Raw genomic sequence first — 13,977 nt, 5'->3', positions numbered from 1 at the left:
AGACCAGACATCACTTATGCTGTTAATACTGTTAGTCAATTCAACAAAAATTACGGCAAGGCTCATTGGACAGCAGTAAAAAGAATTTTGCGATACCTGAAAGGAACGATGTATGCTAAATTGGTATACACAAAGAATTCTGATTCCAGACTAAAAGGATATTGTGATGCTGATTGGGCAAGCGATGTTGACAATAGACGATCGTGTACTGGATATGTATTTCTGCTACAAGGAGGGCCGATTTCATGGAATTGTAAAAGACAGCATACTGTTGCGTTATCGACAACTGAGGCCGAATATATGGCTTTGTCAGCAGCTACGCAAGAAGCTCTCTGGTTGAAGCAGTTCGAAGAGGAATTTTGGCCAGAAGCACTCAAGAAACCACTTTTGATATATTGTGATAACAAGAGTGCAATAAATCTAGCAACCAGCGATGGTTACCGTGCAAGATCTAAGCACATTGATATTCGCCATCATTTTGTCAGACAAAAACTACATGACGGATATATAGATATAGAGTATATTGGAACGGAAGACATGGCTGCTGATATTTTAACGAAACCCTTATTCAGACGAAAACATGATATATGTTTAGAGAAAATGAATATTGATGTTCAACCGCATTTTAGTGGGGGTGTTGGTAATTGAAAATGCAACACACCCTGTATTGTACATCAATCATTTATTTTCAATTATTGTTTGACATTTTGTATGTATATGAATGACTGTCAGATACAAGTTCATCATAATATATATAAATTATTGATATGTTCAATATAACGTTTAGAAGTAACTCAGGCTTATTGTAATTACACCTTTGCACTGCCCTCATTGCATTTCCAACACATATCCTATATGTAATTATGTTGGCTGGGGTGATTGAAAAAAAAAGAGAGTATATATAAGTAACTTCAAATTATCATGAATATGTCCATCTTCATTCCTACATGATATACACTAACCAAAAGCTGAAGTGAGTTGAAAGTTAGTGTTCTAGTTTTGAATCATTAATACAGGGCTTCTGAACTCTGGTATTATCTAGTTGCCTGTTTTTCATTGAAAACTGCAGAGAAAGAGATAATCGAAAACGATTTCTTATTCTGCGCAACAACACCATTAGTCATCATACCCCTTTTTACTCAGCTGTATACCCCCTTTTGAGTCAGCATTATTCTTTTTGAGTACAAAGACTAGCAGCAGTGATTAGACATATCATATTGGATAATGAATGCAATAACATTGGTATAATGTAGTCATAGTTTGCAAAGCTAGGTTTTATAACAATTAGAAGATTGAAAATAATCATGTAAATAATCAATATTCATTTATATTTCTAAATATCACCATACTTTTTCGAAAAGATAAACTTTATCGGAGTAAAAAAATTTATACTATAATAATATTAATAAATTATCGCCTTCGCTTCACTTTGGACCGCCCTTTTTTCTTTCTCTTTCCCCCATCCTTTTTCTTTTTGGGTGGCTTAGGAACTGGAGTAGAGTTGTTAGGCCTTTTAGGTGCAACAAGATTCTGCTCGACCAAATCTGCTAATTTTCCTTGTTCGGCGAGCATTGACAAGAATGTGCAGATGAACTCGTCATAGTTATGGGTTCTTCGACTGTCGTCAACCTGAGATAAAATAATTTTGCCAAAGAATGTTAAAAAAAAAAATAAAACAAACTGACAAAACATAGAAATAAAACTATAATGGGGTGTACCCTAGAGTGAAAAAATACAAGAAAGCATGTAATGCTCTAGATCTAATAAGAATTAGCGAGCATATTGAAAATTTTCAATACAGGTGTACTGAACCAAGAATTTTAAAATATTATATTTTAGTAAACAGGGTGTCCAATAAGTCATAGAACAAACTCAAAGGGGTGATAGACATTTCCAATTAAAAAGTTCATGTAACATAGGTTCTGATTTCGCTCGGTTTTCGAGAAATTTTAATTTACAAAAAAAACGTGATTTTGAAAAAGAACAAAAATTGTTGTAAAAATGACAAAATATACATTTTTATAAACCTTTATTTCAAACTAAGTAATAGGGTTGTTGATCTTTCATTTTGAGTGTACAAAAAAAAGTATGCTTCTCCTGAATTTTCAAGTTCAATTTCAATACTTTATTTTTTTCTTCACAATATTATCATGCATTTACTATGATTCAAAAGGTAGCAGCCCTAAAATTACTACATTTTGAGCTGACTTATATTAGATCTTATTTGTTCAAACAATTACAGTACTTTTAGTTTTTATTAATAAAAATTTGTTTTCATATTTTGAAAAAATAATAATTTTGCCAATATTTTAAGTTTCTTTAACATTATTTTTTATATTATAATAATTTTAACACCTCATAGATATGATACAATTCTGCAAAATTGGTGACTTGACCTGACTTGACCTGATTCATTTGAGTAACACTGTATTGTGAGAGGGACACGTCCAGTGAAATTCTAACAATAAAGTGTTATTCGAATAAATTATGGATTTCCATCAAGTATTGGCTGATGTAGCTGCATTTCAAAGTATTCCATTATCAGCGAGAAGTAATTCACGAAAAACGGAAATTTTTGCTGCTCATATTAAAAACACTCTTCTTGAACTCCTGTAAAGGGCACCTTGCTACGCCATATCACTTTATGAATCATGTGACACTGTTAATGATGAACAAATGTCTATTTTCGTAAGATTTCTTGATATCGAGTGTCAGATTTTTAGGGAAGAGTTGCTAGCAATATTTCCGTTGAAAGGTTACACTCGAGGAGATTTATTCAAGGTCATTGATGAATTTATTTTTTACAAGACAAGACAAAACAATTTATTTTCCACTGAATGTTACAATACAAGTACCATACATTATGGGAATCGTCACTAATAAGTAGGTTATAATAATATTACAATTTCACTTTTTGGTCATAAAATAAAATAAATTAATATAAATAAATAGGTACATGTACACACTTTAAAAATTAATAAATGAAATATAAGTTTATCAATACTAATTAGAATTATTTATTAAAAATTTTAATCAAAAGACTACTGTTTCATGTGGTCCGAGTCAAAATTTTCATTCAAAAACTCCTGAACTGAATAATAGCATTTCTGTACTAAAAACTTTTTTAGATAATTTTAAATAAACTTGTGCTGAGTTCTCTAAATTTCTTAATTTCACATATTTTATTGTAGCATTTGATTCCTATATAATTGGGATTCTCCTGTCCGATTGATAATCTAGAGAAATATAAATTGATGGTGTCCTTCTGCCGCGTATTATGATTGTGAACATCCTTTCTTGTTTTGAGAGAGTTATGTTTATTTATGATGTGAACAATTATTGAGTAAATGTACAAGCTTGGTAATAACATAATACCCAGCTCAACAAAGTGGTTTTTACAAGATGTTTTGCTAGATAAATTCAGCATGCACCTTATTATTTTTTTTTGAGTGATAAATAATTGACCACTATTATGGGCTTTTCCCAGAAAATCAGACCATATGACAGGCATGACTGAATAAGGCCAAAATATAATAGTTTCAGTACTTCCATCGACACTGTGTTACGCAAGTTTCTAATAATAAAGCAATATGAGCTCAGTTTTGAGGATGTATGTTCAACATGATCGTTCCATGTAAGTTTTTGATCCAAGTGGACCCCTAAAAATTTTGTACAGATCGAGTTTTCTAATGATGTTTCATCAGTTTTAAGTAGTATGCTCTGGTTCATAGTGGCATTTTTTGTATTAAAGTAAACAGCTATTGACTTGTCTATATTCAGAGATATGTTATTATTACCACACCATTGGGTTATGTTTTTGATAGATTCGTCAGCTTTGTCCTGTATTTCCCCCCTTGAGTGTCCAGTGATGATTAAATTAGTGTCATCTGCATAAATAATTGGATAGCTTGTTTTATTTACCTCCATGGGTAGATCAGTTATAAATATATTGAATAAGGTTGGTGACTAACATGATCCTTGAGGAGTGCCTATTCTAGTTTCAATCGGCTCAGATCGGACACCGTTGATTTCTACTTGTTGATTTCTATTTGACAGATATGAATGTATCCATTCCAAACACGGGCCTCTAACACCAATATGATACAGTTACTAAATCTAACATTAGTTAAGATAAAATGGTGTCGCTTTCAACTGACGGGCCCCAGCAATGATTGGCAAAGAAAAAGGTGTAGTAAAAAAAATAAGGGATAAAAACTCAGGTCTAATATCCTATCAATCCATAATTCACCAGGCAGCCCTTTGAGGAAAACTTAGTGCTACATTGAAAGAAGTGATGGACAGCTTGGTCAAGTTAATTAATTTTATGAGATCTCACTCTGCTCTTCAGCACCGACATTTCAAGAAGTTTCTTTCTGACAGCGTATTCTGACTTGTTGGCTAAGTAAAGGTCAAGTTATTGAAAGTTTTTGGCTGATAAAAGAAGAAGTAACCTCCTTCTTGCTAAACTTAGATATGGAGAGAACCAGAAAGCACAAACAAGCGTAATATTTTGAAATATTCAAATGCGCTCAACACAGAATCACAAGGAAATGGAAAATTAATATGTGATCTGATACAAAACGTGTCTGCTTTTCGTCGCAAGCTGGATATCTTTAAAAAAGATATTGCAAGACAAAAATTTATTCGTATTCCGACAATTCTTTAATATAAAAACTCTGAAGAAGACATTGCAGTGTTTGTAAAATTTTTGGCTGATCTTAGGAACGAATTTGCTACAAGATTCCAAAATTTTGCAGAGATGGGCAAGCTATCTCCGTTTCTTAAATCGTCTTTTGAAGTTGATGTACCTAGCAGCAGAATGGACAGCTATTTGTGTACCTGATAAGTTGAATTTATATTGTTTCATTATAGTAAAAATAAAGATCAATTTGTTCATTAAAAAAATACTGGAAAACAGTGAAAAATGGGATCCTATATTAATTGAACTTTTTGATTGGAAAGGACCTACCCTATCACCGATTTGAGTTTCATCCACTACTTAAGTGACACACTGTATATGATGAAATCATATTTTTATTTTGAGAGGAAAATCTTATATATATATATATATATATATATATATATATATATATATATATATATATATATATATATATATATATATATATATATATATATATATATATATATATCTTCTAGTAAGTAAGTAAGTAAGTATATATATCTTCTAATAAGAATTAGGAAAACAGTGAAAAATGGGATCCTATATTATACGAACTTTTTGATTGGAAAGGACCTACCCTATCACCGATTTGAGTTTCATCCACTACTTAAGTGACACACTGTATATGATGAAATCATATTTTTATTTTGAGAGGAAAATCTTATATATATCTTCTAGCTTGTCATTTCCACCTCCTCTGCAAAGGGAAATTCAATCCTTAAATATAAAATGGGATGAGGGATCAAAAATACCTCACGTGAAAAGTCATTGATTTGTCTCTTCAACACTCTTAAATTTAATAAAGTACATATAAAAAAAACAAATGTGCTTTCATTACTTTTTCATTAGGAAGCTAATATGATATTCATTAAGAATTGCTGTGTGGGGAGTCTTCTTTGACCTCACAAGTGATTTGATATCATACTTTTTGAAGTAATGAGCATTCGAGATTCCATAAAATCTTTCATTTTTTCTTATATGGCTGGCAGAACACTAAAATTTGAGGTCAATAAAGAACTGTCGATATAGTATTGGGTCCTTTGCTGTTCTTGTTGTATATCAATTATTCACATTAAAAATTAGTGGTCTTCATTTATGCAAGGATTCAATTATTGTAACTGGTTGGCAAAACGCGCGTCGAGAAGAGTGTTGCAATTCTGGTATTTGAGAATAGTGCTTATTTTCAATACGATTTTTTTCATTTCACTTCCCTTAAATTAAAAACCCTAGAAAATAGATATTGATGACCTTTAAAACTAGATTTTGCTTGATCCCCATTCCCAATTAAGTCTTCGAGGGAGTGAAGCTGACAAGGTAAAGAATAAACACAGACTAAAAATGATATTCAATGCGGGTTCAACGGGTCAATTATAAAAAAATGAAATTATTTAGTTTGTATTGCTCTTCCTTTTATATTTCAGCATAAGTCTGCAGAAAGTAAACTGTCTAACCCACCTTATACTTGTTCTGTTTGTCATTTTCATCCTTGAGACTGATTTCACACATGCAAATTTCATTTTCTAGATTCCGTAATAGTGCTAGAAGATCTTTTGGGGCAAATGTGTGGGGTTCTAGCAATTCCTGGTTTTTCTTTTCGGCTATCACAGGATCACCATCACTTGTGTGAACCCGAGCATGCACGCCACTTGATTTTCTTTCTGTTGTTTCAGAAGGTTTTGTTTCTGAAAACACAATCTAGTTACAATTGATGTTATTTGTCACTTTAGTTTTTTTAAACACCTCTCTACATTGAAGTGATGTCAATTCCACTCAATCTAAGAATGTTAAAAATCACAGACATTTAGTATAGGCAAGAAAATTTGTTTGTTTGAGAGTAAAAATTGAATATTTGAATATTAAACTCTGTCAAAACGAGAAAGTGTCGCAGATTTTTCGTGTTTTTTTCATATTATTTTATTACATATACATGAAGCGATTTAATGCCTTATATAAAAAAATCCATATGAATAATGAATTATGTGATTACTGTAATCTTTTATAAATGAGAACCCTTAGAGTGTCCTTTTCCATTAGTGTAATTTGTTGTGTAACTAATGTTAATAATGATGTTGTTACACACCAAATATAGTCCGAAATCATTATGGAAACCACTGTTTTGAGGAAAAAATTATATATTTATATGAATACAGATAACAACCCTATTAGGATTATCTATAAAGAAGTTTATCAATCCAATAAAGATCCCAGGCATATTAGAACTGAAACAAATAGTGGTGTATACTTGAAGTTCAAAGATCTGCCACTCTTATCGGCCCATTTCCTTCCCTATGAAGTTGCCACTGTGTTATAAGGTGGTAGTTGCTCAAATAAATCATACATATGGTTTAATCTATATTATCAAAGTCTTTTGAAATGTTAGGATTTGACCTCCACATTCATATTGTTGTAAATCACCCCTTAAAAAAATAACGCCGGCCGCCTATGGTCGTCATAAATCAATTGTGACGTGGCCAAGATCGCCATCAACTCGACGTGCGCTTCACGATTGTTTTAGTTAGGTGCCGCATCGCTTCTATAGACTTCTAGCGAATTCCCTATTGGTTTCAAGAAAATTCGCTACCCACACCCCGATCAAGAGTGCGGAGTGAATTCAAATAAGTCGATAGACATTTGAATAGTAGTTTGAAGTTTCAGTGTTTGGCTGTATTAAAAGTGAAATGAAGTTAGGTTTGATTATTGCAGAGCTTAGTAAATTTTTTCAAACCTTTGGGGAAAACTTAACAATATACATTAAGTAAATATCTGAAGCAATATATTCACCATTTCCATAAAAATCCCTCTATACAAAGACCTGTAATAATTCGCACAAAACTCTGGAAATGAACCATTTTCTCTTGACAATTTAAAAACTCACATGCTAAGTTTAGAGAAAAATAGACGCAATGATGAACACTTTTACATTATTGACAGGCACAGACTTCTGCTGAGTAAAAACATGTACTCACCACACTTTTCCTTATCCCTATCTCTGTCCTCTTGTTCAGCCATTCTTAGTACTACAAATCTCTTCAAGTCTCTCGATGTGGGACTGTTCTGGGAACCTGACGAATTCGCCCAGTTCCACGCCTGAGTCGGAGAATTGAAAGCCGATCCAATATCGGAGGGAGTATCTGTGCCTGAAGTGCTTGGAGCCGGAGAGGTCTGAATGGTTAAAGGGGTGGCATAATCCAGAGGGCATAAAGTAACCTTGGTGATATTTGAGGTTGTTTCGTTTTTGGCGGCTTTTGCGTCATCTTCAGTTTCTTCTTCATGTAAGTCTTCAGTCTGTTTAAGAAAAAAATCTGATTTTTTTTGAATACTAATCTATTCTATGAAAAATTTCAGTGTGTAATATTGAAAATCTCCAATTTCAATATTACCCCTGGAGGATAAAGATTTAGTAGTAGTAGTAGCTTCATCTTTGAAAATAACATTTACTTCTGGCATTTCTCAAACTGAGGAGTGCCAGAAGATGACAGTACTACCAACTGTCGAAAGCGCTCGCAGATAATTAATAGAAGATATAAAGCTTCAAATCCTTTTTGTAGAATTCAATATTGAAATATATATATATATATATATATATATATATATATATATATATATATATATATATATATATATATATATATATATATATATATATATATATATATATATATATATATATATATATATATGTTAAATCTGTAGTTTTCACTGATAGGACTATGCTGGTTTTTTCAGGTATTTGATCCGTGTATGTGATATTATCTTTAATTTCACTGACGTTTCGTCAAAATCTCATTTGTCATTATCTAGGTGTGCTGTTACGTGTTCAGAAGTTAGTTAACCCTGCTCGACTCACTTCTTACTATACTGGTAAAATGGTGTTAGAGATAATATCACATACACGGATCAAATACCCGGAAAAACCAGTTCAGCATAGTCCTATCCGTGAAAACTTCAGATTTAACATTCGATACCTTAACGGGGAGATGAGGTCAACTAAGAAGAAGAAGAACTCAGGTAAAACTCAACAACATTTAAGTAGTAGGTAGTAGAGTGTTTATGGACACTCTATCTCTGAACACGTAACAAATATATATATATATATATATATATATATATATATATATATATATATATATATATATAAATAGAGATTTTATCGAGTGTGCATGATACAAATCAAAAATGAAACAATTCGTGGACACAACACTCCAAAAAAGGGGGGCAAACCGCGGACACGTGTTTCTGGCTATTGGCCTCATCGGTGCGGTGCAGCCAAGTGTAAAGATGGGCAACACTTGTTTGCCAAAAGCAGGAAACAAAACATTGAGCCTTATGGCATAACTGATGTAACCTACGTTAGAGTTACCTCTGGATGTTTCTACAAATTGTGATCGGTTTATCAGATAATTTTTCATCATATTTATAACAGAATTAGAAAAGCCAATGAAGTATAATCTATCTATGTTTGTGGCTCTTTCACGTCTAAACGACTGAACGGATTTAGATGAAACTTTACATTAATACAGCTTATACATCAGAATAACATACAGACTACAATTTATAAAGATTTTGTGGAATTTTTGTCATTAAGTAAGTCGGAAAAATTCTTCCTCCTTGAGAGCTATCTTGGTGTGTGCTGCCTATACCGTTGGTGTTATTTAGAACTATTTAGGACTGTTTATCTTGAATAGTTCTAAATAAAAGTTCATCATAGCATATATTTCCCTTCTATGTGGTAGCCACTATATGCCAAATACTGAGCCATAAATACAATTAAATTGAATATATTTTTTACACTGCATATTTTAGAATATCTATCCAATTCTTATAAAAATTCATACAATTGTCGTTTCAAGTATTTAATACAGATTATCTTTGTCTTTTATACTAAGTAATTTTGGCGAATCCCTTAAAAGTTATCGCGATAAGATTAACTTGGCACAATGCAGTAAGCCATTACGCATCACGTCTACTATAATACGATGGGGGTAGAGGGACGGTCTAAGCAATGAAGCACCATTCCTGAGAATGGACCCGAAAGCGGGCAGACTCATGGGGGCAGACGTCATTGACGGTTGTGTTAGTTTTGCGAATTTCTTTATAGATAACAATTCCATTCTCGAAGCTATTCATTACTTTTGCTTTTGCTCTTGATTCAATGTTACAAGTACAATTGAAGTAGTTTAGTTGTATATCATCTCTTCTGTAGACTCAGGGTCAAAATATTTGATTACTTTCTGATCCACAGTCTCACGAATAGCTAGGAAAAGAAGGTACATATAACGTACTTTTGAAATAAAGACTTATTATTCTTTAAAATATATCCAATCAGCACGGATACACACACTTCAGAATGAGGTATTATTCAAGACTCTTACCTCTTCACCCTGCAGGGATATTCTAATGCTCCCTGAAATATGAAAAAATATGATAGGTATCCTGAATAATTTTATTACCTCACAATGATTCGAAAATATAAAAATATTTTCCATATACTATTTCAGAAAACTTCAGTTTTTTGTTGAATAACTCACCTTCTTCTCTTCTACGTTAACATTACTACTTGATTTGTTCCCTTCTAACTGACTATCACTTTTGAATGCATTTCCCGCTTTATCTTTTATCTTCACAAGGTGTTGCAAAGCGTCCAAAACAATTTGTTTGTTAGTGCGCAACATTTTCAGTTTATGTTGTATAGCTAGTCTCCTATCTGGTACCACCGCCATCAAGTTGAACCTGATTTCATTATATTCGTCAGCTGTAATGCCAAGCCTGTTTGTGATGACACAACGGAATTTATCTGTCCATTCCATATCATTGCAAGGTCCATGATCGATGGGGAAAGGTTTCAAACCATCCAATTCAAACAGCCGTCCACCAATTGGAACAAAACTGACAAAGTGGAAGGCTTCTCCTATGAAAAAATATTTCATCAACAAACGAATTTTTCAGAATTTCAAAATAAATGATGTGTCAATATTTCGCAGAAAGAAAACTGTATAAAAATTTGCTACATTAAGAATCTACTAAAAACACTTTTCCCACATCAGAACCAAAGAAATGTGCGAGTGGGTTTTGCTCAGCCAGTTATCACCCGAAGACGATTGTGGATACTTACAATCAAAACGTCGTAAATCAACTTGGTTTGGAATATTTTAATTTGTAATTTTCATTTCTTTTTTAATATTTTTTATATTCTTTCAAATTTCATTTCGTGTTAATATTTCATTTTTTGATTTTTTGGTTGTTACTTGTGTTTTATTTCATTGTAATTTCAGTTTTTTTGCTTAATATAATTGTTATTTTTTCAGCTAACCCTTTTATCTTTTTATTTTTTTACAGATTCTTTCAGGGATTTCAAATCAATTTATATCATACTAGACAATGGAAGTCCGAACTAATGAAATGCACCATGAAACATTGTCAACCACCTTCAAACAGATATAGGACACACAATGATATATGTGAATATGCTCCACATAAATAATAAACCAAAATATTTTCAATACAATATATTTTTTCCAATTACCTGTGAAACGACCAGTGGAAACCCCACTCCCCTTTTCCAGTCTCCTCTTAGCCAAAGGCATAGCATGTGAATTATGAGCACAGGCCAATTCAGGGGTGTTCCCGATGGCCCAACCTTTATTGTCCGGACTCATTCCATACGTGTGTGCTTTTAATCTGGCGAGAGTCTCGCCTAAGTGAATGGTAGGACAGTTAAGTAGAATAGAAATAAGGGCATGTGTAGCACAACTATTCGGTACCATTTGTTGGGCGAAAAATATATTATTGACGATATCCTCATCCTTAACGAAAGTTTCATTTTGCTCGACAACTTTACGCCTTGACCTTCTCTCTTCAATCCACCTGAATAAAAAAATAAATCCATATACTGGACTGTCCAAAGGTTTATTGAGGTCATAAATTTCCTCTACTTGTACGCCTTTAACACCAAAATCCTCTAGAAGTAGAGTGAACAAGCCAGGATCACTTTCTAATTCTAACCATCCTTCCGTTAACTCCTTTATATCTACCGGCATTATATTATGATAAACAAATGTCAGTATTGACTATATTATTGTTTACAATCATAGACATGACAGGTTGGACTGGCCATTAGAAAGAGACCATTACCCATTGACCACAGATCACAATAATAGGTTATGTTTAATGTTGTTGTGACTGAGCAGAGAAAAACCAATCATATAGAAAATATTGATGGTGACTAAGAGATCATCTTTGCCATTGAATTGATCTATGAACAAAAAAGGAAATATGGCTAATATACCGTTAACGTTTCATATTTTTGATTCCTTTCGGTAAATTTAAATGCGTTCAAAACATGTATCTCTCCCAACATACCTACTCAGTAAGTATTAACCAAGGAAGTAGTTGTTTTCCAACAGGCGTTTACCAGAGCCTACTGTGTAGGTACGTTGCGAGAGATGAATGATTCGAGATTCCATTTCGAAATATGGGAGGGTAAACCGCTTCGTTACATAACGCTTAACGGCGCTATAGTTTATCTGGCTTCCCTTTCTCCTCACTCGAAACTACAGCGCTAGCCGTATTTCGGACTAACGCTGACTCAGTGTTCAGTGTGCAATCGACATATACCGTTGACAGTGAGCAAATAGCCTAAAACTATCACCGCTTTCGAAAGTTATTATAAAAAATTTGATAACACGATTTATCAATATCAAGCATGCAAAACATGTCTTCCGCCGCAAAGTATATATATTTTGAATTTCTATATATCTTTAGCATCACTGCTTCGATAGATAGATAGATCGATTTTTATTCATTCGGTATATTGATATGAAAACTTGCTTTTTGATTTCAGGGGTCATCCAATTATCACGTGATGTTTTTCAGCAACTTTTTGACCCCCTCCCACGCATAACAGTCATAACAGGAGTCAAGTTTACTATGGGTAACTGTAGTCTGTCTTGGCATATTTGGCATGTCTAATATTCTTCAAAAACTGTTATCCGCTCGAAGAACCAATGTTAATTGGTCTTGATATCGATGAATTTCCTCTTTAATCGCAAAATTATCGTTTTCATTCAATGAAACTTATAACATTATAGTGACAAGTCAAACATAATTTGTCAAATACTACTTTTCACCTACTATTATACAAAATTAAATGAACATAAAAAACGGGACCTTGCACACATACCTACCGGTGATCGGCGCCGATCATTGGTCGGCGTGTGTGCCAGGTCCCGTACCCATACGTGGTTCACTATTGGAATTTGGACGACCGGTAAAATCGGCCGTCCAAAATCGGTGTGTGTGCATTTAGCGTATGGGAAGCTTCAATTATCGACCGGTTAACAACATGGATGGTGTGTAGCCTGTCGCTTCATGTTGGGAGCTCTGGTATGCCAACAAAAAGCGAGGAATCAATTTATCCCATTCTGTTTGGTTTTCGGAGACAAACATCGAGAAGTAGTTGTTTATTGAGCGATTGTGCCTCTTGACCATACTATTGGATTGTGGGTGAAGAGCGGCGGTTTTTGTCTTCTGTATTCCCAACAATGTCATCATTTTCTTCTATATATCACATTCGAAGTTGCGGTCCTGATTCGAGTATAACTCCGGGGGTACTCCTGGCCTGGTAATTATGTTCTGAAACAGTGCTTCTGTCCCCGTTTCCACCTCTTCGTTGGGTGAGGCTACTTCTTCAGGCTATTTGGTGAAATAATCCATCACATCCATAAGGTACTTGTTGCCGGATGTGGTAGCAAGAAGTGGCCCAAAATGTCAACGGCGATTCTCTCGAAAAGGGGTACTGGGGTATTGCTTCAACTTTTCCCTTACTTTTATGTTTTCGGGCCCTTTCTCGAAGAGCACAATTGACCAAATAGTACATTTCACGCACTCTAGCTGGAGTTCTGTCCTCCAGTGCTACCACGGCGGAGCTGTTTGAGTACATTTGGAATATATGTTTTGGTATATTTGCGAGTGAGTAGGTCATCTCAAGTGCACACAGAGTCTCACTGGAGCTAGTAACATGATGGCCCTGCTTGTAAATCTCATGTTATTCCGGCGTCACTCTTTTGTCAATGTATTCTCGTACAGTTTTCAAGACCGGGTCCTTCTATCGCGTTTCAGTGATGTCTTGCTTCGTCATGAAGATAGTGTCACCTTCGAGAGCTGTGAACGACCATGACACATCATGATCAGGTGATTCCTCACATCTTTTGTCTGTATTCCTGGACAAGGGACCCTTACAAGTTGCTACCTTTCGAGTCAAAGGGAAACCGAATCAGCGGGAGGTAGGGGAGCTT

At 33.9% G+C, this 13,977-nt stretch overlaps 1 protein-coding gene across 1 annotated transcript; it reads right to left on the bottom strand.

The window, feature by feature from the left end:
• Positions 1–1,307: 1,307 nt before the first annotated feature.
• Positions 1,308–11,873, bottom strand: calypso (ubiquitin carboxyl-terminal hydrolase calypso). The gene is made up of 5 exons (XM_023159549.2): positions 11,208–11,873; positions 10,213–10,592; positions 7,651–7,969; positions 6,140–6,366; positions 1,308–1,629 (listed from the first exon to the last, which is right to left on the bottom strand). Exons 1-5 carry the CDS (start codon positions 11,719–11,721, stop codon positions 1,411–1,413), a joined length of 1,659 nt encoding a protein of 552 aa, XP_023015317.1. The 5' UTR covers positions 11,722–11,873; the 3' UTR covers positions 1,308–1,410.
• Positions 11,874–13,977: the final 2,104 nt, after the last annotated feature.

The sequence above is a fragment of the Leptinotarsa decemlineata genome, unplaced genomic scaffold, assembly GCF_025532065.1.
Source record: "Leptinotarsa decemlineata unplaced genomic scaffold, Ldec_3_MD MMD2_tig00026307_RagTag_RagTag, whole genome shotgun sequence".
Taxonomy (NCBI): Eukaryota; Metazoa; Arthropoda; class Insecta; order Coleoptera; family Chrysomelidae; genus Leptinotarsa; species Leptinotarsa decemlineata.
The sequence above is the reverse complement of the archived record's forward strand: the minus strand, read 5'-3'. Positions and strand labels throughout refer to the sequence as shown.

Excerpts from the sequence above, each read along its gene's own strand:
- calypso (XM_023159549.2), bottom strand. The coding sequence starts at position 11,721 with ATGCCGGTAGATATAAAGGAGTTAACGGAAGGATGGTTAGAATTAGAA. Across the intron at positions 7,970-10,212 it reads TTAACGTAGAAGAGAAGAAG|ACTGAAGACTTACATGAAGA; the intron begins GTGAGTTATTCA and ends TTTCTTAAACAG. Across the intron at positions 6,367-7,650 it reads TAGGGATAAGGAAAAGTGTG|AAACAAAACCTTCTGAAACA; the intron begins GTGAGTACATGT and ends TTGTGTTTTCAG.